At 39.1% G+C, this 21,755-nt stretch overlaps 1 protein-coding gene across 1 annotated transcript; it reads left to right on the top strand.

Moving 5' to 3' along the window:
• The first annotated feature begins 14,906 nt into the window (after window positions 1-14,906).
• LOC127421618 (transcription factor Sp8-like) lies at window positions 14,907-17,557 on the top strand. The gene is made up of 2 exons (XM_051664764.1): window positions 14,907-14,947; window positions 16,340-17,557. The coding sequence occupies exons 1-2, from the start codon at window positions 14,927-14,929 to the stop codon at window positions 17,555-17,557; spliced, it is 1,239 nt and encodes a 412-aa protein (XP_051520724.1). The 5' UTR covers window positions 14,907-14,926.
• The last annotated feature ends 4,198 nt before the right edge of the window (window positions 17,558-21,755 follow it).

The raw sequence follows: 21,755 nt of genomic DNA, 5'->3' as shown, positions 1-21,755 counted from the left end.
CCGCGGAGACCTAGCGCGTGTGGAGGCTTCACGCTGTTCTCCGCGGCATCCACGCACCACTCACCACGTGCCCCACCGAGAGCGAGAACCACATTTTAGCGACCACGAGGAGGTTACCCCATGTGACTCTACCCTCCTTAGCAACCGGGCCAGTTTGGTTGCTTAGGAGACCTGGCTGGAGAATTCGAACTTGCGATTCCAGGTGTGGTAGTCAATGCCAATACTCGCTGAGCTAACCAGGCCCCCACGGAATGCATACGTTAATTTCAATCAGAATCAGAAATTACAAACAATTGTATGGCCAGTGAATAATTTTGTAAATACTCTAATGGTCCTTAATAGGAAAAAGGTTCCCCACCCCGTGCTAAAAGATAAAGTTTTTAACGCTAATGCGCTATCAAGTTTTAAATCAACAAAACCGACCTCCCTACCCAAAACCTTACTGATAATCTGCCGTTTGTCATGTGTTTGTGTGTTTTTGTTCACTTTTATGTTTTCATGTTTTGATTTCATGTCTTTATCATGTGACTTCCTTGTCATGTCATGTTAGCCATTGTCCTTGTGGTGTGTTGAATGTATCTGTGCTTGTTCATGGTTATTCATAGTCTTAGTCATAGTTTAGTCATTGTCATGTCAAGTTTAGTTTTAGTTCATGTTTTGTTTTTTCACACTGGATTTAATAAACTGCACTTGGGTTCCACATCGTCTTGCTCCTTTTTGCTCTGCATGCCTCTACATTACACTGTTTTATTCTAAGATTAAGAGAGAACTTTATAAGTGGACCTCAGGAAAGAATATGATAAATTCATATAAACTGACCAGATCAGAGAGAGTTTTCCGTGTCCATCAAACCTTTGGCAGATCTTTTTTGCTCAGCCAGTTGTAAGAGATCGAGTGCTTATCAAGACGGATTAGATGTTTTGTGATGAGCCCAATCCACACGCCGTTGAAATAAAAAAAGTGTGCCAGAGAGATTATACACCCAATTTCACCATCTGAAAGGGCTGAAATACTTAATGGTTTATAAGGTTCACACAGCTGTTTTTCCTCAAAACAGGCACACACACTGTCATTCAGCGTGTCTTTTACCCTCTTGACATTTTTTATTTATGTTCTTAAAATGACGTTTTACGTGATTCTATGAGAGTGTTTCTAATACAGAAATCACTGTGTGGAATATGTCATGAATATGCCAAAGTGCTTTTCTCCTTTCTAAGTGGCTCTTCCACTGTACTTCACAACACTTCTGCATAAAGTAACAGCAATTTTTTTTATCTTTAAGAGATGTGATGGAATGTCATGGAATTTCAAACTCACAGGACAGAAATAATTTCGACACGTTTCTCCTTTTCTTTATAAAAATCGCAAAAATCGAGGTTACAGTGAGGCACTTACAATGGAAGTGAATGGGTTTAAAAACATAAATGTGAAGCTTATAATCTTACAAAAGCATTAAAATTCATTATTTTGTTGAAGTTGTTTAAATAGTTGTTTTTACGGTTGTTTTGGGATTTTTGCGTTTGCGGCATTATGTCGTCAAGGCAACAAAGTTGTAAAATTGGATATAACTTTACATAAATAAGAGAAGTGCACGATTTAACACACTATAATCATGTTAACACACATATTGGCTATACTTTTGAATCAGTTAGTAGCCTATTTTAACATGTCCGGATTGGCCCCATTCACTTCCATTGTACATGCATCACTGTCACACAGATTTTTGCTTTATTTCTTTTCAAAATAAGGACGGGCAAGTCATAATACATTTTTGTGGTATTCAACATTATGCCACAAATGCTGTCGACTGAGTTGAACCGGAAATATTCCTATAAGTATTTATTTATTTATTTTGGTTTGTTTGTTTTTTTATTTGACCTTTTATTATGTTTAAATGGCATAATGGCCTATTTTTAAATATTTCTTATTAAACAAATGAACAAATTGACATTTTTTAAATATAAAACAAATATGAAAAACAACATTTCGTCAATGGACTATCAGTTTGGTCAGGGCTCTTAAAAAAGAACTTTCTAAACATGTTTGTAACATAATTTATGTGTGTTCACGCTGTGATAATATGCCATTTGGATAATAATCTCATTATTGTAAATAAGCATGGCTGAAATTCCCTGTGTGCGTTAAGGTTTAAGAGAGATCTGTCACTTCCTATCTGCTTTTTTTTCTCCGTGTTTTTTTCTCTTCACGCTTTGATGCACACGTTCTACCAGCAAATAGCACATAATAACAGTTTAGGCACCTTTCAATTTTACAGTTCCTTCTTGAAAAGTTGAGTGTTCCTCCAGGTGCCATGACAACCATGCAGCCCAGCATCAGCACCACAAGATTCTGCTGCCATGGCGATAGAATGGCTGTCACTCAACACGGGGACGGGGCCCTCCCACGACGACCAATAAGATTCCCTGGACATTTTTAATTCCTTTACATTCTACCCAACATCTCCTTTTGTGTTTCTTAGAAGAAAGTCATAAGAGTTTAGAACATGAGGGTGGGTAAATGATGACAGAATGATAATTTTAGGTGAACTATTCCTTTAAATACAATAGTTTGATGAAATCTACTTTACTACACTAGCGAGGGACTGCTCCCGGAATGCTTTGGTGGATTGGACGGCATCAAATCATCTTCCTTTCTGTGATGTGTGATGTCTAAATATCTCTCTTTTTCTCCTCCATCAGAAAAGCGAGTGCAGTTTTCATCTGATTTCGTGCCTTGCTGACGAGTAATCTTTCTGAGTGTCCCCCAAAACAGCACACCCACAATAAGAAGGAGAGAGACAGAGATGTAGCAGGCAGTTGATGAAATCGGAGCAGTTATCATGTTAACCATTACCTGTCAACTCTCCCTGGCCGCAGTCTGATGGGGCATCAATTTTCTGAAGTGTAAGTCAAGGGCGCCAATGTGGCAACAAAAGCGCCACTGTCCACTTTTTTATTTATGAAACACATTGGTGGCTTTATCAAGCCAAATATTTCTCTTACACACAATCAAAGCTATAACAACTCCTGACTGACAAGATTTACATTTACACACTATCTAATCCTCCTCAATCCATACAACAATGGAAACTCTGTTTCTTTTCTGTTTATCTCTAATCTCTGTTATCGCTAACTTCAATCTGTCTTTCTTTCTCTCCATCTCTTTGGCAAACACAGACAAACACAAAAGCTTAGAAAACAGCCTAGAAAATGGGATGCATGTTTCCTAAAAAAAAAGCTTGAATGTTACTTCCAGCCAACAATATGACTCAGTTTAAAACTCATACATACATGCTGAAGCAAAACAAGCAGTAAATTACCATTCAGCGCATGATGTTAACCATAAAAACTTGATCTTATCTTGTCTGAAAAAAAAACAAACAAACAAACAAAAAAAAAAAAAACAGACAGACAGACAAACAAAAGCAAGCCATTTTCATGATCTGCTTCTCCTGCATACAAATAAATTAGTCAGATGAAGCTGTAAAACCGAAATAAAAAATCAGTAGATGACAGACAGACAGATAGATAGATAGATAGATAGATAGATAGACAGACAGACAGACAGATAGACAGACAGAAAGAAATACAGACAGACAGATAGGCAGATTGATCGACATACAGACAGACAGATGGGCAGATTGATCGACATACAGACAGACAGATAGGCAGATTGATCGACAGAAAGACAGATAGACAGGCTGATAGACAGATATACAGACAGACAGACAGATAGACAGAGAGATTGACTGACAGAAAGAAAGACAGACAGACAGAGAGAGAGATAGACAGACAGAAAGAAATACAGACAGACAGATAGATAGACAGACTGATAGACAGCCAGACAGACAGACAGACAGACAGACAGATATAAATATTGATAGACAGACAGAAAAACAGATAGATAGACAGATTAATAGACAGACAGATAGATAGATAGATAGATAGATAGATAGATAGATAGATAGATAGATAGACAGACAGATAGACAGATTGATGATTGATAGAATGATACAGACAGATGGACAGACAGATATAAGGATGGGTTGATAGACAGACAGACATAGAATGATACAGAAAGTTAGACAGACAGATAAATAGATAGACTGATAGACAGACAGACAGACAGACAGACAGACATATATTGATAGACAGACAGACAGACAGACAGAGAGACAGATAGACAGATAGATAGATAGATAGATAGATAGATAGATAGATAGACAGACAGACAGACAGACAGACAGACAGACAGACAGACAGATATTGATAGACAGACAGACAGACAGACTGACTGACTGACTGACAGATAGATAGATAGATAGAGACAGACAGACAGACAGACAGACAGACAGATAGATAGATAGATAGAGAGACAGACAGACAGACAGACAGACAGACAGACAGACAGATAGATAGATAGATAGATAGATAGAGAGAGAGACAGACAGACAGACAGACATAGATAGATAGACAGACAGACAGACAGACAGACAGACAGATATTGATAGACAGACAGACAGACAGATAGATAGAGAGAGAGACAGACAGACAGACAGACACATAGATAGATAGATAGATTTGCAGTGCCTTTTTTAATTGCACTAGGGCAAAAATATTGTACTTTTTTTTAAATTATTATTACAGAACAAAATTAATTTAAATGAAATTAAACAAGAAAAATAAAGTCCTACTCTGTCTGACTCAGTACGACACAAAAGCATCACTTGTGCCAGAACATTCACCTGAGAAACCCATCCATCTCTCTCACTCACACTTAAAGAGGATTAAACACAAAAGCGCCTAATATTAGGGTTTCAGATGGCGCATTCTCGTCTTTATTGTGAGAATCATTTCTATTCACAAGTATTTCCTTTCAGTGCCGTGAGGTGACTGAATACTTCACAAGAGGCTAATACTGCGGCCTTCACAAGCCACGCCGACAAAGAACATATGTGAAAAGCTCAGGACTTTCGGAGATTAACCCACTTATGTCATTTAACCCCTTTTGATAAACACAGCTGGGTAAAATAAACACTCTCTAGCGCACAGAAGCTAAAAGCTGTGAACGACCGCCAGGTAGCGATCAGAGAGGGGAACAATTTATAAGCTACTCATGATATAAAGTAGGTAGACTGCAGTCAAGCAGCACTTTTGAAAAAGTAGAAAGCTAAATTACAAGCTACTAACAAAACGTAGCTGCATTGAACAGACACATTTACATAAAATACACAACATGGTCTCATAGAATCACATTACTACACCTACATTTTTATTTTTATTATTTTTGTGGAATTTTTCCCCTTTTTCTCCCAGTTTGGAATGCCCTATTCCCAATGTGCTCTAAGTCCTTGTGGTCATGTAGTGATTCGCCTCAATCCGGGTGGTGGAGGATGAATCTCAGTTGCCTCAGTTACCCACGCATCTTATCACGTGGCTTGTTGAGCGCGTTGCCATGGAGACATAGCGCATGTGGAGGCTTCACACCATCCACTGCGGCATCCACGCTCAACTCACCACGCGCCCCACCGAGAACGAACCACATTATAGCGACCACGAGGAGGTTACCCCATGTGACTCTACCCTCCCTAGCAACTGGGCCAAATTTGGTTGCTTAGGAGACCTAGCTGGAGTCACTCAGCACACCCTGGGATTCGAACTAGCTAACTAGCGAACTCCAGGGTTGGTAGCCAGCATCTTTTACCACTACCCAGGCCCCACTACACCTACATTTTTGCTAAGTTATTTGCACATGGCTAATTGTTTGTATCACAGCAGTTTCCTGGTGAAATGAGCACTAGAGGCGCTACCACAACATTGACTTTTATTCACTTTCACACAAATCAGGAGTAAAATGGCATATTAACAGTTCATAAACACTGACTTTTCACCCTGTTTCTCACACGATGCTATCTTATGATATCTAAACACTTTCACTATAGCACATGACTTGTAAGGAGATACATTTTAATGTTTGCATTACATAACCAACTACATATACAAGCTTGTTCGAGCATGATTATTTTGTGCACTTGCTCAACTGACAGAGCGTTGCTCTTGCGATGCAAAAGACCCGGGATACGACTCATGAGCATGCAAGGCGAAGCGTGAGCCAAAAGTGTCATATAAGCACCAAAAATGACTGCGCTTTTCAATAATTGCGCTTTTCTTTTTCTCACACTAACGGTCAGGTTTAGGTTAACGGTTTATGGTAGATAGGTAGGTTTTGTTGCTTTAAAACTCGATAGAATATTACCCTAAACCTCAGTTGACGTTTCACCTTGGAACTGCCATGATATGTGTAATAAACCACATAATATCATGTTGCCACTGTCATGTAATTTTTTTGAGATCGGGCTGAAAATAGAATATAATGTCAAAAACAAAACAGCAATGTTTGACAAAATATATTGTAAAATAAAAGATGCAAGATACATCACATTTTCTAATGCTACATCTGACATTTTTAGGGGACATAACTGATTAGTAATGCTTTAGTTTACTTAGCGGCAGGGCCGTAGCTAGTGGGGTGAAAAGTTGTAATGATTCTAGGGGCCCAAAGGTCCAGGGGGCCCCAAAACAAATTTGAAACTGTATTTTTTGAATAGGTAAAGGGCCCAGAGCAACAGACAGTCAGGGGGCCCAGAATTCCTTACTACAGCCCTGCTTTGTGGTAAAGCTGCGCACACAATACAAAGTGATAAAAAAAATAGATATAGCATTATGTCATGTTAAACCACTTCTTGTCTGAAAAATGAGTTTTCTACTGTAAAAGCAGCACTATTTTGAAAACAGCCAAGCTACGTATGTATCTCTAAATGTAAACAGGTTAGTTGCGTCACTACTTTAATGCTGTTTTAAGGCAAAATGCAGTAACTACACGGTTTGTCAAAGTTGAGTTATGACCAAAATTTCATCTCTTATGCCAGGTGCACACTGTACGATTTTTACTGTCCTTTACGATTATGATTTACAAATGTTGCGATATTTCTTCAGACTGTGCGATACACATCGTAGCCAAGAATTTGGCTCCCAATGTTCCAATTGACACACTGCACAACTGCGACTCAAAATTTCGGACATTGACAGAACTTCTTTGGAGGCTAGGAATCATCGCAGGTAAAGCAATTAATCGGCCGTCTGTGATTATTTCACAGTAAGCAATCGAAGACTGACGATTTTGCCTTATGTCGATGATAAAATCTTTTACAATCCCTGAAATTTGTCTCAGATGGCTAAATTGTGGTCCAAATGGTACAGTGTGCACCCGGCTTTAGACTATGTTCCGTCCTGTGACAGACATGTTTGGCTGAACTACACTCAAGATTCAGAGAGTGTAAAAAATGCAGATAGATAGACAGACAGACAGACAGACAGACAGACAGACAGATAGATAGATAGATAGATAGATAGATAGATAGACAGACAGACAGACAGACAGACAGACAGACAGACAGATAGATGGATGGACCAACACACACAGACACACAGATAGACATAGATAGAAAGACAGACACACACACAGCAATTTATTAATAAAGCAGCGTTTCCATCCCATTTGTTAAAGAGATGAAATCGGCACATCCAGAGAAGTTTAAGCAAAATATAAATGAAAACTGAAGTTGAAGCCACTGTGGCTCATTTTTTAAATGTATTAAATTACATGTGGTTAAGAGTGTAACGGTAGCCAGCTGGTACGTGCTGTGCAGTGTGTAAACCACACTCCCCTGGCCTCAAGAGGTGCACTAGCAACACTAGAAGCTGTTGCCTTTCGCCTCCTCAATAGCATGCCTGCCTCCCTTGCCAGAGACCCCGGTTTGAATCTCTCTCTGAGCAGGTCGAGCAGGACAGGTTACAAGAGCACGCAGACAAAACACTTTGATGAAATTGTTTTTTAGCGTTGAGTGGCAGATACCTCAGTTCTGGGAGGTAATAGTCACCAGTAATTTTGATGACAGGCTTTGGTGCCAGCATTTCAGAATAACCAGAGCAACATTTCAGATGCTATGCAATGATGATATTGATGATATTCTCTGGGCAAATTATGTATTCAAATGGCTTGTTGAGGCAAAGTCACATGACTTTTTTGATGTGCATCTACAGTATATTCCAATATAAATTCTATTGGAATATATTTGGTAAATATGTTTCCATCATAGTTAATGCGCATCTTCTTACCAAATAAAAAATGTACCCACCTCAAGTAAGCATATTAATTTTTTTATACGCACTTTATTTGCATCTTGGTGTTTCCAAATAGATTTTTTATACAATATCATAAAATTTGCATTAAAAAATGTTGATGGAATCAGCTAGCGTTGGCCAAGTTACTGCAGAGGCAGTTTAATTAATTACTCCTCGGCACTGCTGGGTTAAGTCTGCAATCAGAGACTCTAACCTATTGGGTTTGTCTCTAAACACACCACTGGGACGAAAGCAGCTAATTGCCCCCCTCCTCTATTCTGCTGACAGATAATACAGTTTTATTACCCGGAAGTCATTGGGGCAGAGAAGGAGAGAATACGCCATATTAATGAGTGAAAAGATCTCACAGGGAGCATCGTCCACTACTGTCCACTACTATCCTAAACACTGTCCTAACCAGACTGCCTGTCCCAGAGGTCAAATAAAGGCACATAAAAGGCTGAAACTCATTTAGATGTATTTGAGTTTTTCGCAGTGACCTCGTCTGCTAACCTCAAATGAAGTTTATTGGCTGTGGTGGGTCAAAAATATAGGACCATGACAGCAGGAATCTGAAAACGTTTCTAGCAACAGTATGCACGAGCCGCCCACTGTTGATGTTACTGTAAAACGCTGTCAGCCAAATTAAGTGTGGTGATGAATGAGACAGGGAAAACTGTCCATCTATATATCCATCAATCTGTCTTAACAAGAATAAATAAAACAAGAGTGGAACAGTATCTTATTCTGAGACTCTAAAACAAAGAAGGAACCTTGTATGAAATCAATGAAATTCAATAGAACCTCTCATTCAATTCATTCTCTTAGTAAACCTTAATTAAGAGTGTGAGAAAACAAAAGGGCTTCCGTCACAAATCTGAACATTTTTGAGGCGTCACAGAGATAACTGTTTATTGAAATGCAAATAACCCCTGATATCACCGTAGAGAGGCTGAGATCTGTCATTCATGAATAAGAGGCTCTGTCCATTCTGCCAAAAAGCACCAGCAATACCAAAAATTACAGGTGTTTTTCTGAGTTATTAACTGTTCTAAGATCAGCTGATTAATTGGAGCGTGATGATGGTGGACCACAGAGAAATGTTATTGCACAGAGGTTGCTCTTTCATAGCTCAAGAGGCTTGGTTTTCAGTTATTTTCATTTAAGTACCATTTTTGTCTCAGATTTTTCTAAAAAAATTCCTTTTTTGTATTTTTATATTTTCTGAGGAAATTGTGAGTGCCAAAGATGCTGTCACAATGCTCAGGTGTTGTGGGTGGTTGCCAGGGCATTGGTATGCAGTTGCTACATTTATCTGGGTGGTTACTTAACATGAAAAGTGAAAAAATGAGAAGATCCTGGCTAAAGGCACAGACTCCTCCTTCAATGCAAGTCTATGGGATTTTTTTCGTCTGTTTTACCATCCGCCAAGCAAACATCGTAAGGTGGTTCCCTGAGGAAAGTAATAGCACAAAAGGAAAATATCCAAGTAAAGATGTGTCAGATTTGTGTGGGTGTACATTGTGGAAGTTAAATGTAATAATAACATTTGTGTCATATTGGTGTGATGACACAGCACTGTATATATAGTACATCATGGGTTTTATTTCAAATGCACAAAAAACAACCATACATGATTTCATTATTTGATCAATTCTTGTTAAAAAAGCTGGGGGAGGAGACTTGTCATGACAACACATTATCAACTCAAGAAAAGCCTACATGTGTGTGTGTATTATTAGACTAATTCTCATATCAATATGTGAGTGTTCTCATTAAGTTCTGGAGTTTGTCATCTTCCTACAGTTTGTGAACTGGGTGCTCATGGACGAGAGAGAGAAATATAAAGTGTGAAAGAGTGAGTTTGGTATTTAACAATGAACGTAAATTAACCACAACAAATTGTGGTTAATTTAGAGTGCTGCATCCACACAGTATTAATATGACCCATTAGAGTGTCTGGAAGATAACAACTGTGATTTCTATCTCATCAGAAGAGTAGCTTTTCTCATAGCAGGAGTTTTATCTCATTTATGTATCTGACCCAAGGTGTTTTAAGAGCAGTCTTACCTGGGACTGAGTCTGCAGATCACATAGCTGTTACTACCAAAGCAGCTATCTAAGGAAATCAAACAAAAGATTTGGGGGTTCATAAAGTGTAATAAACCGTTTTGATTCTACATATTACATAGGAAACGTTCCAACCACATTTACAAACGTGTCAGAAGCCACAAATGCTCATAGTCTGTCAGCGTGCGTATATTTAAACGCTCGCGAGGAGGTAACTATAGCAACAGTAGCCAGCTCGAGCACTTTCTGTTTGGCACAGTACAACGATACATCATTAAGTGTCATCATTTGTATAACTTTAATATAGATTAACATATCACCAAAAAAAAAATAAAAAAATATCACAAACAACTTTAGTGGGGGATGGTGGTTTTGGTGTAGAAAGCAGAGGCACATGGATACCAAAATGGAGGGGAGTGGATACAGTGACATCCGGGACAGAGAGATGCGGTGACCTTGGTGTGCGCACATGTTAAGTCGCCTGTGTGTTGCGGTTGTATAGAGACAGTTCCACCTCTAAAAACTAAATTGTGCCCAAGACAAAAAATGACCACAACGGAAATTGGGAGTGGGGTGGCCAATGGGGTGGCCAGGCTTTGAACTATGGTGGCCATGGCCACCCCTGGCCACCCCTAGCTCCGCCACTGCCTGTAGCTACAGTATGTGAGGCAGCAGATGTGATGACACTTTAAATTATGCCTGTGATGAATGACTTAATGGCGCTCTTGTGTTGATCAGGGTTCACATTTATCACAGGCTAGAGGAAGATTCACTTTCTGTCTCAATCTACCCCCTTTCCCACTCCCTCTCCCTCTCTGCCCATCTGCCTATCTTTCCCTTTTGCCTCTTTCACAAAGAAAATCTGACATATTTCAATTGTAACCTTGGACAGTCACTACGATAAGAGGCTGTAGAGAGAGCTTTGATTAAACTAGAGACAGACACACACATTTATATGAAACACTTCTGCCTCGTACAGAATCACACACATACCTATAATAATACAGTAACTACAAACTTCCTCACGCCCAGCACACACACACACACACACACACACTTAGCGTCTTGGTTGGAAGCACGCAGGCAGTTGTTGACTCGAAAGTTGGATCAAGGATTCTGATTGCGCTGATCATGTTATGATGGGGGATGTGAGTGTCGCCACAGACCCATAATTCAACCTATCTCCTCTACGAGTCCCTGGAGATCTGTGCCTCTTTCTCACTTTGATTGACTCAGGGATTAAGTGAACTGGAGCCTGTCGTTCTTGTCATTAATTTACACTGTGTTTACATAACCAAAGAGACCTGCCTTGAATGCACACAGACCATTTAAATCACGCATTTTACAGTAAGGTTACAAAATGGTTATATAACATGTCTGTTTACATGCATGAAAGACAAATCACAACTGAGACCTCTTTATAACTCAGTTGTTTCTACTAGACAGCAATGAAATTAAATAGAGAGCAAATTGAGAATTTTGCTTGAATCTCCTGCATCTCAGATGTTTCGTCTGAGAAAATGACCCCATAATCTCACATGTGTCTTCTCTAGAGTTTCAGAAGAGATCTCAACAGTGTCTCAAACTCATGCAATCTCATCATGTAAGTGGACCATTGTGGGTTTGGATGTATGACAGTCAGAAAGGGGTTTAGACTTCTGCATCACACTAATTACATTACAGACAATTCACTCTATCCGGCAGACACACGAGAATGATGATCCTTGACCCCTGTGGCCTCCAGGATTCCGGAATGTCTCCTTCTTTTCTGTCAATTCGGCAAAAATGATCACGTCTGCTGATGGACAACAGGTTGATTAGAAACAATGCAGAATGTGTTTAACGGATGACCAAGGGCGGAGATTTGGCTTGAACATTGGGGACATTTTTTCTCTTTTCTGTCCTCTCACCTCACACACTCCCTCTCTCATGATGACAGACAGCAAAGAACATCCACAAATGTCCCTAGAAGCCAGTTTTGTCATATATTTAGCTAACTTCTAACACATTTGTTCACAAAGTATGGCAAAGTGAACCCACACCTGCGTGCACATATATCCAAACACACAGTCATCGCACAGCTGCCTAACCTGTTTATCAAACCACACACAAACACAAACATCTCCTGTCTCACACACCCTGATTGACAGACTGACATGGTGTCAGAAAAGTATGGAGATCTGAGTTATGTCTGAATCACAGCAGTGCAAAATCCAAAAAACTCACAGTTCTTTCAGTACAGAATACATACAGAATGTGTTATTGTGTGTTACATCTAAAATAAAATCAGGATTATTCCAGAGAACAAAACCTGACAGAAAATTATATATGCTCAAATTTAACCATTTCAAATGACTTGTGATTTAAAAAAAAAACAAGTGGATTTTTTTAGTGTCACAGTTTATAAGGACTCTCTCTCTCTCTCTCTCTCTCTCTCTCTCTCTCTCTCTCTCTCTCTCTCTCTCACACACACACACACACACACACACACACATTTCGGCTTGATGCGTTTTGTCGTTGCTCGATGGTCCGTGATAATACGCTTATTATGTGAACAGGTTACATACGGGATTTCTGCAGATATACGTGTGGGAAAGAATGAGAGAGAGAGAGAGAGAGAGAGAGAGAGAGAGAGAGAGAGAGAGAGAGAGAGAGACATCTGTTCAGCACACACACACATATGTGCAGGTCTACATGCAGTCTGGTCACACTGATGACCTCTGAACTTTAGTTAACTTCAATCACCAGTATGACTGAAAAGTTATGGCTCGGTTTTTATTATTATTATTATTATTATTATTATTATTAAGATGCTCAAATTACACGAAAAAAAATACTATGAAAGTTTTGGGGTAAAGATTGTAGGAAAGAGAAAGTCAAACATTGTTTAAGTCCTGTGACGAAAAAAAACCCCATTTATTTATTTTTTTAAAATATTTATAATTTTTAAAATGAATTATTCAGTCATGTAAAATATTTATAATTATTGTTTCTTGTAAGCCCTATTAAAATAAGAACAAAAATCAGAATTAATATTATATTAATAATAAATCAAATCAATTATATTGCATCCTCTTATTTTTATATAAAAATATATATTTGCACTTTCTTAAGAAACTAATTTCGTATATCCTGAAAATAAAAGGGATAAAAGAGAAAAGAAATACAAGAAACATCAATAACGCATTTGGAAAAGTCTACTCAAATTTGTGGAGGTTTTTACTTTATAATAACAAAACGAGTTTGTAATGCTTTAATCACTCTCGTGTTTTATGATTTATTTTATTACGATTAACTGTAACAGTTAAATTGATCCATGCGCGTGTGTTTTTAATCATCTTTCCCCGCTGTCCTGTAATGATCGAACGCGGTCAAGATGCACATTAATATCAAACAAATAAAACTGCGCGTGATTAAAGCTCAGCTCTTTATTAAATCTGAAAGTCAAATTAAACGCAGGCTGTCCACGTGCACTGCGTGTTGATGATGGGCTTCCCCTCTGAGCGCACGTGAACCTCAAACAGGCTGTTACTCACAGTCACAAATTAACAAATATGCTATTCGTGTTCTTTGTTTACTAAATTATTTCATAGTGTAATTGCAAGTAGTATTTTATTTATTTTTTTACTGAAAATAAACCATCATTGGGAAATTGCACGGACAGCTCATTTAAAAAAAAAAAAAGGCACATTTATGACACACAGATTTTAAGAATCCCAATTATTTCTAGGTACTTAATTAAATTTAAGCAAATTGAAGTGCACATAATGCTCTTTAAAACATTTCATGGGATAACATGTTAATTCGTGTTAATTTTCAATTCAGCCTGTCACTCAAATTTTTATGCTGCTAATATAATTTGTAATGTAAACAATTGTATCAAATGCTAATTGGATGCATTTTCACATTACGTTTTTACCACAACTACACCATTAGCCTATAGATCACGATTTAAAATGGTGCTTCCGGAAAACAAGAGCCAATCGGGTCAGAGGAAATCAGTGCAGGAATACTTGTGGATTAAGCAAACATGAATCTCTGCCATGAATGAGATGAAAGAGTGAAGAGATCATGGAGGAACTTCATATCCTCTTGTTTGTGAAGCTGCTGCTCCACCACGTGTAACACCCACTTCCACCCCCTTGAGTTACCCCGCCACGCCCTCACCCGACCCACGAGCCTCTGATGGAGAGGGATCAGCACGCACGAACTGGGCAAACACCAATAAAAACACAGATCTTATAGTTCCCATGCAAAAAGGAGCTGTTAAATATAAATTACATTTTTAGATAGTTAGCCTACAACTGATAGCCTATGTCAGTGTTTAAATATGCGCAATTAAAAATAAGTGCAGAAATCCCAACGCTCATCTCATTTGCATAACATATTAGTTATCCTTACAAGGTATCCCCATCAGTTAAAAAAAAAAAAGGTCCGTGAAAGGTCCACGCACCGCCCCTCCACTTGTAAACATCTACAAGCGCAACGCGTCACCAAAAGCTCCGCAGATGACATCACTGACCGAACGCAGCGTTCCCGAGAGCTTCAGCTGATCTGATTGGTCGCACGGGATCCAGTGGCCCTTCAAAGCCCGAGCCGAACGCATTTGTGCAGCGGTGGGCGGTCAACGTCTCCAAAACAGACATACCCACAGTTGCGCGGACACTCGTGATATGGCAACTTCACTTCTTGGGGTGAGTAATCTCTTGTGTCCGTGTAAAAAAAGATGTCTTGAATTCTAAACTCGTATGAAAGCACTAAGATTGTAAAATATATTTTGTGTTTGCATTAGGGTCTCTTTCTGCTTTGATGCGTAATATTGCAGACCTGCTGCAGTTACATCTTGCAGTATTTGCATTAGTAGCCTGCACTCATTGAAGAACTTCTTTGAACATTTCTTTGAAGGAACTGTCCTTTTAAGTTCTTTGAGGATATGATATTCAGCAAAGAACACCTTTTTTGGCGGTGTGGTAACATATTGAGTTCTTTGAGTTAGATAGATCTTTGGAGATTCCAAAAGTTCCTGATTTCACATTATAGGATCTTCAGATCAGTCTAAAGAACTAACGCTAAGTACTAAGTGGAACTTAAAAGGCTTCTGCAATGGTATAAGGCTGTAAAACCATCTTTGGTTCCTAGAATCTTTATTTGTAAGAATGCATTGCCATCAGCACATCTTAAAATTAATTTCTACGTGTCCCTGATTTTTATTAGAAAAAGTAAAATTCTGGGTTCCAGTGAGGCACTTATAATAGAAGTGAACGGGGGCCAATCTGTTAACGTTAAAATACACACTGTTTCTAAAGTATAGTCACAAGACATAAACAATATGTATGTTAACATGACTTTAGTGTGATAAAATCACTTATGAACCTTTTCTGTGTAAAGTTATATCCACTTTTACTACTTCATCGCCAAGCCGACATAATGCCGCAAACCCTAAAACGTCCAGAAAAAAACTTTACAGCTCTAATAATACAGAATAACTAATGTAAGTGCTTTTATAAAAGTATAAGCTTCACATTTCTGGATTTAAACCCTCCAAAAATTGGCCCCATTGACTTCCATTGTAAGTGCCTCACTGTAACCTCGATTTTTGCTTGTTTTAAGAAAAGGAGGGATGAGCCACAAATGCTGTTGATTGAGCTTAATTTATACTGATCCTAGAATATTCCTTTAACTCTAAAAAGTTTACACGCGTATTGCATTTAAACGATTGCAACTCTTTGGAGAATTACGCTTAAATTGTACACTTGTGTTGTAAGTGGATTGTTTTGCTGTATGGCTAAGGGGATAGTCTTTGATTTCAATGCTTTCTGTATCTTGACCCGTTCGATGTGTCTTTATGAGTACAATCTGATTACAGTATTCCCATCAGCAAATCCAATAATCTCTGAAAAGGTTATTAAAACAAAGTTGGTTATGTTTAAAGTAATGCAACTTTTCGATTTAAAGATATGTTTAAATGGTACATTTATGTTATAAGTGCCTCTGTGTGCATGTAAATTTGACTAAATGTACTATTATGAGGCAATGGCAAAGACAATCCTGATCCATCCTTTGTTGTTGTTGTTTTATGGTCTCAGGAGGAACCTAGGGTTGGATCCACTCCACTGGCCATGTTAGCAGCGACCTGTAATAAAATCGGGAGTTCGAGTCCCTGCTCGGACAGCGGCGCGTTCGTAAAAGGGGGTTTTCACCCATGGAAGCGCGCATCGCCCAGCAGCTGTTCTCTCTCGCCGTTCGGGGCGCAACGGAACGATTCATTCAGCGCCAACAGCTCCTTCTCCTTAGCGGGCACCAACACCTCCAGCAGCCCGTTTGGAAACGATTACCCTGTGTTTCAGACTTCAGTCGTCAACAGTTCTCCAGACCCGAGCGCGCAGTCGGTGTTCATCTCTAAAGTGGACACTCTACAGGGGATTTACCCGAGGATGAGCGTTGCGCACCCGTACGAGACGTGGTTCAAATCCGCGCATGCTGGCATCTCCGCCGGGGACGTGGGCACCGGTAGTGGGTCCTCTTGGTGGGATGTGGGCACCGGTTGGATTGATGTCCAAAGCGCAAACGGTGCCGCGCTCCAAACCTCTCTGCACTCGCCCCTGAATGGGTACAACTCAGACTATTCTTCCTTCACCCATTCAGCGTTCAGTGCCAGCCCGACCCAGCATCTTCTCACGGGTGGACAGCACCTGATGGACGGATTCAAACCGGTTTTATCAGCTACTTATCCAGAAACCAGTCCTAATTCAATAGCAGGCGCCAATGGCGCAATTTTACCTGCGGTAACCCTGGCTGGATCTCCCCGCTCAACCACCAGGCGCTACTCGGGCAGAGCGACCTGTGACTGTCCGAACTGCCAGGAGGCGGAGAGACTGGGGCCCGCGGGGGCCAGCCTGCGCAGAAAGGGGCTCCACAGTTGCCACATCCCGGGCTGCGGGAAGGTATACGGGAAGACGTCGCATCTCAAAGCGCATTTGCGCTGGCACACCGGCGAGAGGCCGTTCGTATGTAACTGGCTGTTTTGTGGGAAGCGCTTCACCAGGTCCGATGAGCTCCAGCGGCATTTACGCACACATACCGGGGAAAAACGATTCGCCTGTCCGGTGTGCAACAAGCGCTTCATGCGCAGCGACCACCTCAGTAAACACGTGAAAACGCACAGCGCCGGTGAGCCCGGGTCGAACGGGGATAAAAAGGGCAGCGAGACCGACAGCGAACAGAGTGTACCGGGCAGCCCATCCTGTCAGTCCCCCGAAATGATCCACAAGACAGAACCCGTCCAGAACGGGCTCAATCACTGAACAAATGTACTGAAAATATGGCACATAATAGTGCAAACATTTGGTCAAGATGTGGACGCACCAATTAACCATCTGATGCATGCATAATTAAATCCTAAAAATGATATATTTTTACTCCAAAAGAACATTATCATTCCCAATCTTTTTCTTCCCATAAAATGTCAATATTTTGAGAGTGTCACAGCAGATTATGGAGTAAATAGGCTACTTTTCGCAGCCAAAATAATTGTATGTTGTCATGAATAATAGTAAAACAAATAGTCATGCATAATTATAAGATGGGATCAAAAGAAATAACCCCATGCATTTAACTCTGCATGGTTCAAATTGGCTACTGTAATGGACAATATGCATCAAATGGTTAATTTTGCTTTCAGTGCATATGCTTGGAAATCATGCAAAGGCCTTGGTTTTGTCCAAATAGACGTCTGGAAAGATTGTTAAATGTGTTTTATCAGCCTTGTATCGGCAGAAGGTCTCTCTCAGGTGTTAAAGAGATTTTAATTAGTCATCTATGGAGATACAACGATTAATACAACTTCATAATGCAGCTAAAGATGAAATAAACGGCAGAAATGTCTTATTTTTTACGCTGCATTTGCTGGCAACAAATTGAGGCACTTTATGAAAATCAAGTTGTTTTTTTTCCTATTATTGTTATTTTTGGTGCTTCTTAATTTTGAATTGTCTTTTGCCTCACACAAATCCCAGGTCTATACAAAATTTGGAGATTTAAAGTGTCAACGGAGCATTGTTTTGTACATTAGTGATCATTTCTTTGTGCAGTTGATATCTGTAATACAAAGTGAAAAATGTATATAGAATTGTCTTGAAACTCTATTTATCACTGAGTTTGATTTGTGCTTTGAAGTCTATCAGAGTCGCACTTTCAATCTATATTTATGATTTCAGGATCGAATCAACTCGATCAGGTTTTTTTTATCTTTTGTTTTATTATTATTTAATGGAGCATGTGCATTTGTATTTACTGATCGATTACTTTAAGTTTAAAAACTCGTAATAAAGTCAGAGTTGTTTTGGGGGCATGCGTGGTCTATATGGGCTGTTTCATTTTGCATTTTGTTCCATCACGAAAGTGAAAACGAGTCGTGCATTGTTATTGAAACTGATATTATCATGAGCGCATTTTTCACAAGTAACAATAAAAATATCATAACATGAAAACATCATTCATGAAATACAATCACAACACTGTTACTTCAACAGTGCTAAAATAATACATTTATTGGTGCAGTTAATAATCCAGATGCATCATTTGTTTGGAGATGCATCTATAATTTGTGGAAGTTTGTGTTTTCAAGTTAAATATCATCTTTACACACTGGAAAAAAGGTTGTCTATCAGCATGTTGTATGAGAGAATTAATGATGAGATCATATGCTAAGAAACAAACTGTATTGGAACTGAGCATAATAGAAAATAAGGTCTAAATAAATATTGAACTTAACGTTAAATTTAAGAGTCTGGCATTGCTAATAATGTGGGGTTAGTCTCTAACACTACAGTCACAGCTCTAGTTGTGTTTCTTACTACTTTACATTAAATCATGTATAATCAAAATGATTTCTTACACGCTGAAATTTGACTAGACAGCAGGAACCTCACTATAGCAGTGCTCTCCTGTTAGTCTCTGGCGCCCCTTAGAGGTCATCATTGGAACTGAAGCTGAAACTCATTAAATATCCCTCTTAAAAAAATAGTCTGTGTTCAATACAAGTTAAGCACAATCGACAGCATTTGTGGCATAATGTTGAATAACACAAAATATAATTTTGACTCCTCCCTCCTTTTCTTTAAAAAAATAAAAAAGGCAAAATTTGAGGTTACAGTGAGGCACTTACAATGGAGGTGAATGGGGCCAATTTGTTCAGGTTTAAAGGCAGAAATGTGAAGCTTATAATTTATTCTTCACTTAAAGCATGTGTATTATTTGAGTAAAGTTGATTAAATAGTCGTTTTTGCTGTCATTTTAGGGTTTACGGCATTACCTCGTCAGTGCAACTAAGTTGTAAGATTGGATATAACTTTACACAGAAAAGTTTAGTATATCTACATTTGGCAGATGCTTTTACCCAAAGCAACTTACAGTGCCCTGATTACTGGGACAAACCCCCTGGAGCAATGTGCCTGGCTCAAGGACGCAATGGTGATGGCTGTGGGAATTGAACCAACAACCTTTTGCTTACTAGTGCAGTGCTTTAGTCCACTACACCACCACCACTAGTAAGTGGATTTATCACATATTAATTCTTGTGGCTGTACTTCTGAAACAGTGAGTATTTTAACATTGACGGATTGGCCCCCATTCACTTCCATTGCAAGTCCCCCGAATATTCCTTTACGGCAAAATCCCATGAGAAAGAATTATGTGCTAACCTGCCATGACATTCCAGACATATTATTTAAATAATAGGTTAAATAAAATGTTATGCATGCCATAAATATACTGTAGGCTACAGATGCATATAATACAGACCTCGGCTTACCGACCATATTCATTATGCCTTTATCACAGCAGCGCCATTTTTGATATTTGAATGGGAATGACAAGGAGGCTGTGAGGGATAGATGTACAGTCAGGGGCGTAGATTCCAGTGGGGGTTGGGTGGGAGGTAACCCCCACCCCCATAATCAAAACAAGCAATAGTCAATGGAAACATGTAAGTGATTTACGCTGCAACCCACCCGGTGTTAAAGACAAATCTGTGCCCTTGTGTACAGTCTCTTCAATTGACTCGACAGCAGTTTAAAGTGTTTAAACATTGGAAAAATATCTTTCCAAGAAGATTCAGCTGACAAAAACTGCACACAACATGAATTGTGGAAAATCAGATGTGATCTAGGAGCTTTACACAGCTTTATACCATGCGTGCCATTGAAGAGATGGCAAGTCTATCCCTCACAGCCTCATTTTCATTCCCATTAAAAATCAAAGATGGCGCTGCTCTGAATAAGGTGGATGTGACAGTTGAGTCAGTTTCTGAAAACACATCATGGAAATCCGTGGTTCATTACCCGATACAGCTATCTGTAAATAGCTGTTTTTATATGCGAGTATGGAAAAGTAGGTTTCGCTCTGTGGTTAGGCTTCTGTAGCTGGTCATTTTTAGTTTTTGGTCGGTCAAACCTGACTCTTTTTATTACTAAAGACAACCGGCTTATCTTTGAAGGACAGATATTTGGTTTGGCTTATTAGTTTCACATGTTTTAAACCGTCATTTGCACCTCAAAACATACAACACACTGTGGACATGGTTCATTATTTAGATGTACGTGTATCTGCATTTCATGTATACTATTCGTCATACTTCCATTGTTTTGTCTAATCTTTTTCTCCTCACTTGAGTATATGCCTAAAATACAAGCAATGTAAATGAATCTGTTTTTGAAAGAATCTTTAAAGTGAACGAATCATTCTCGTTCACTTCAGCTGTTTCGATCACGAAGGACTCATTAATGATTCAGTTATTAACTCACCCCACATCTGTCGTCATCTACTGGCAAGAAATGGTTACTGAACGCATCAATGAACCAATCAGAGCGAACCGTTCACTAAAGAGATTTGTTTAGATATGTTCACTGATGCAATTCAAATGACTCAGTGGAAGTACGTGGGATGAATCTCCATAATATCGTGCCCCCTTGTTGTTGAAAACCACTGCTAGTTCTCATTTTAACATACTCCTTCAACAGAATCCAAATGAAATGTGTGAGGATATTAGCAATATTAGATTTTACTCTATTACAGCAGAGAATAAAAGCAAAAGGATCCTAAAAATCCAACCAATAATTTACATTAATTCATTTAGCAGATGCCTTTATCCAAAACAACTTACATATGAGGAATACAGCAAAATGGATTTGTCACAAGGAGGCAATAACATGAGAAGTGCTGCAAAACAAAGCTTCCAATTGCTCAGAGAAGTATATAGAGAGAAAGGCGAGAGACAGTGGTGAAAGAGTGCAGTGAGAATTGAATTTGATTTTTTAAATGTTATTTTTTGGGAAGAAAGAAGACAGTGCATTAGTAGGATTGGGACAAGTGCTCATGAAAGAGATGCATCTTAAGATGTTTCTCTAAAGCAGTTAGAGAATCAGCTGCTCGAGTGGAGTTCGGCAGATAATTCCACTTGCAAAGGTTTGACTGTACGTGCAGAAAGTCCTGCCAGAAGAGCAT

Source organism: Myxocyprinus asiaticus, chromosome 30, assembly GCF_019703515.2.
Source record: "Myxocyprinus asiaticus isolate MX2 ecotype Aquarium Trade chromosome 30, UBuf_Myxa_2, whole genome shotgun sequence".
In the NCBI taxonomy this organism is placed as follows: Eukaryota; Metazoa; Chordata; class Actinopteri; order Cypriniformes; family Catostomidae; genus Myxocyprinus; species Myxocyprinus asiaticus.
The sequence above is the reverse complement of the archived record's forward strand: the minus strand, read 5'-3'. Positions and strand labels throughout refer to the sequence as shown.

What these genes read in the sequence shown, in the direction of transcription:
- LOC127421618 (XM_051664764.1), top strand. Translation starts at nt 14,927, where the DNA reads ATGGCAACTTCACTTCTTGGG. An exon ending in TGGCAACTTCACTTCTTGGG is followed by an intron (nt 14,948 to 16,339) that starts GTGAGTAATCTC and finishes TTATGGTCTCAG; the next exon opens with GAGGAACCTAGGGTTGGATC.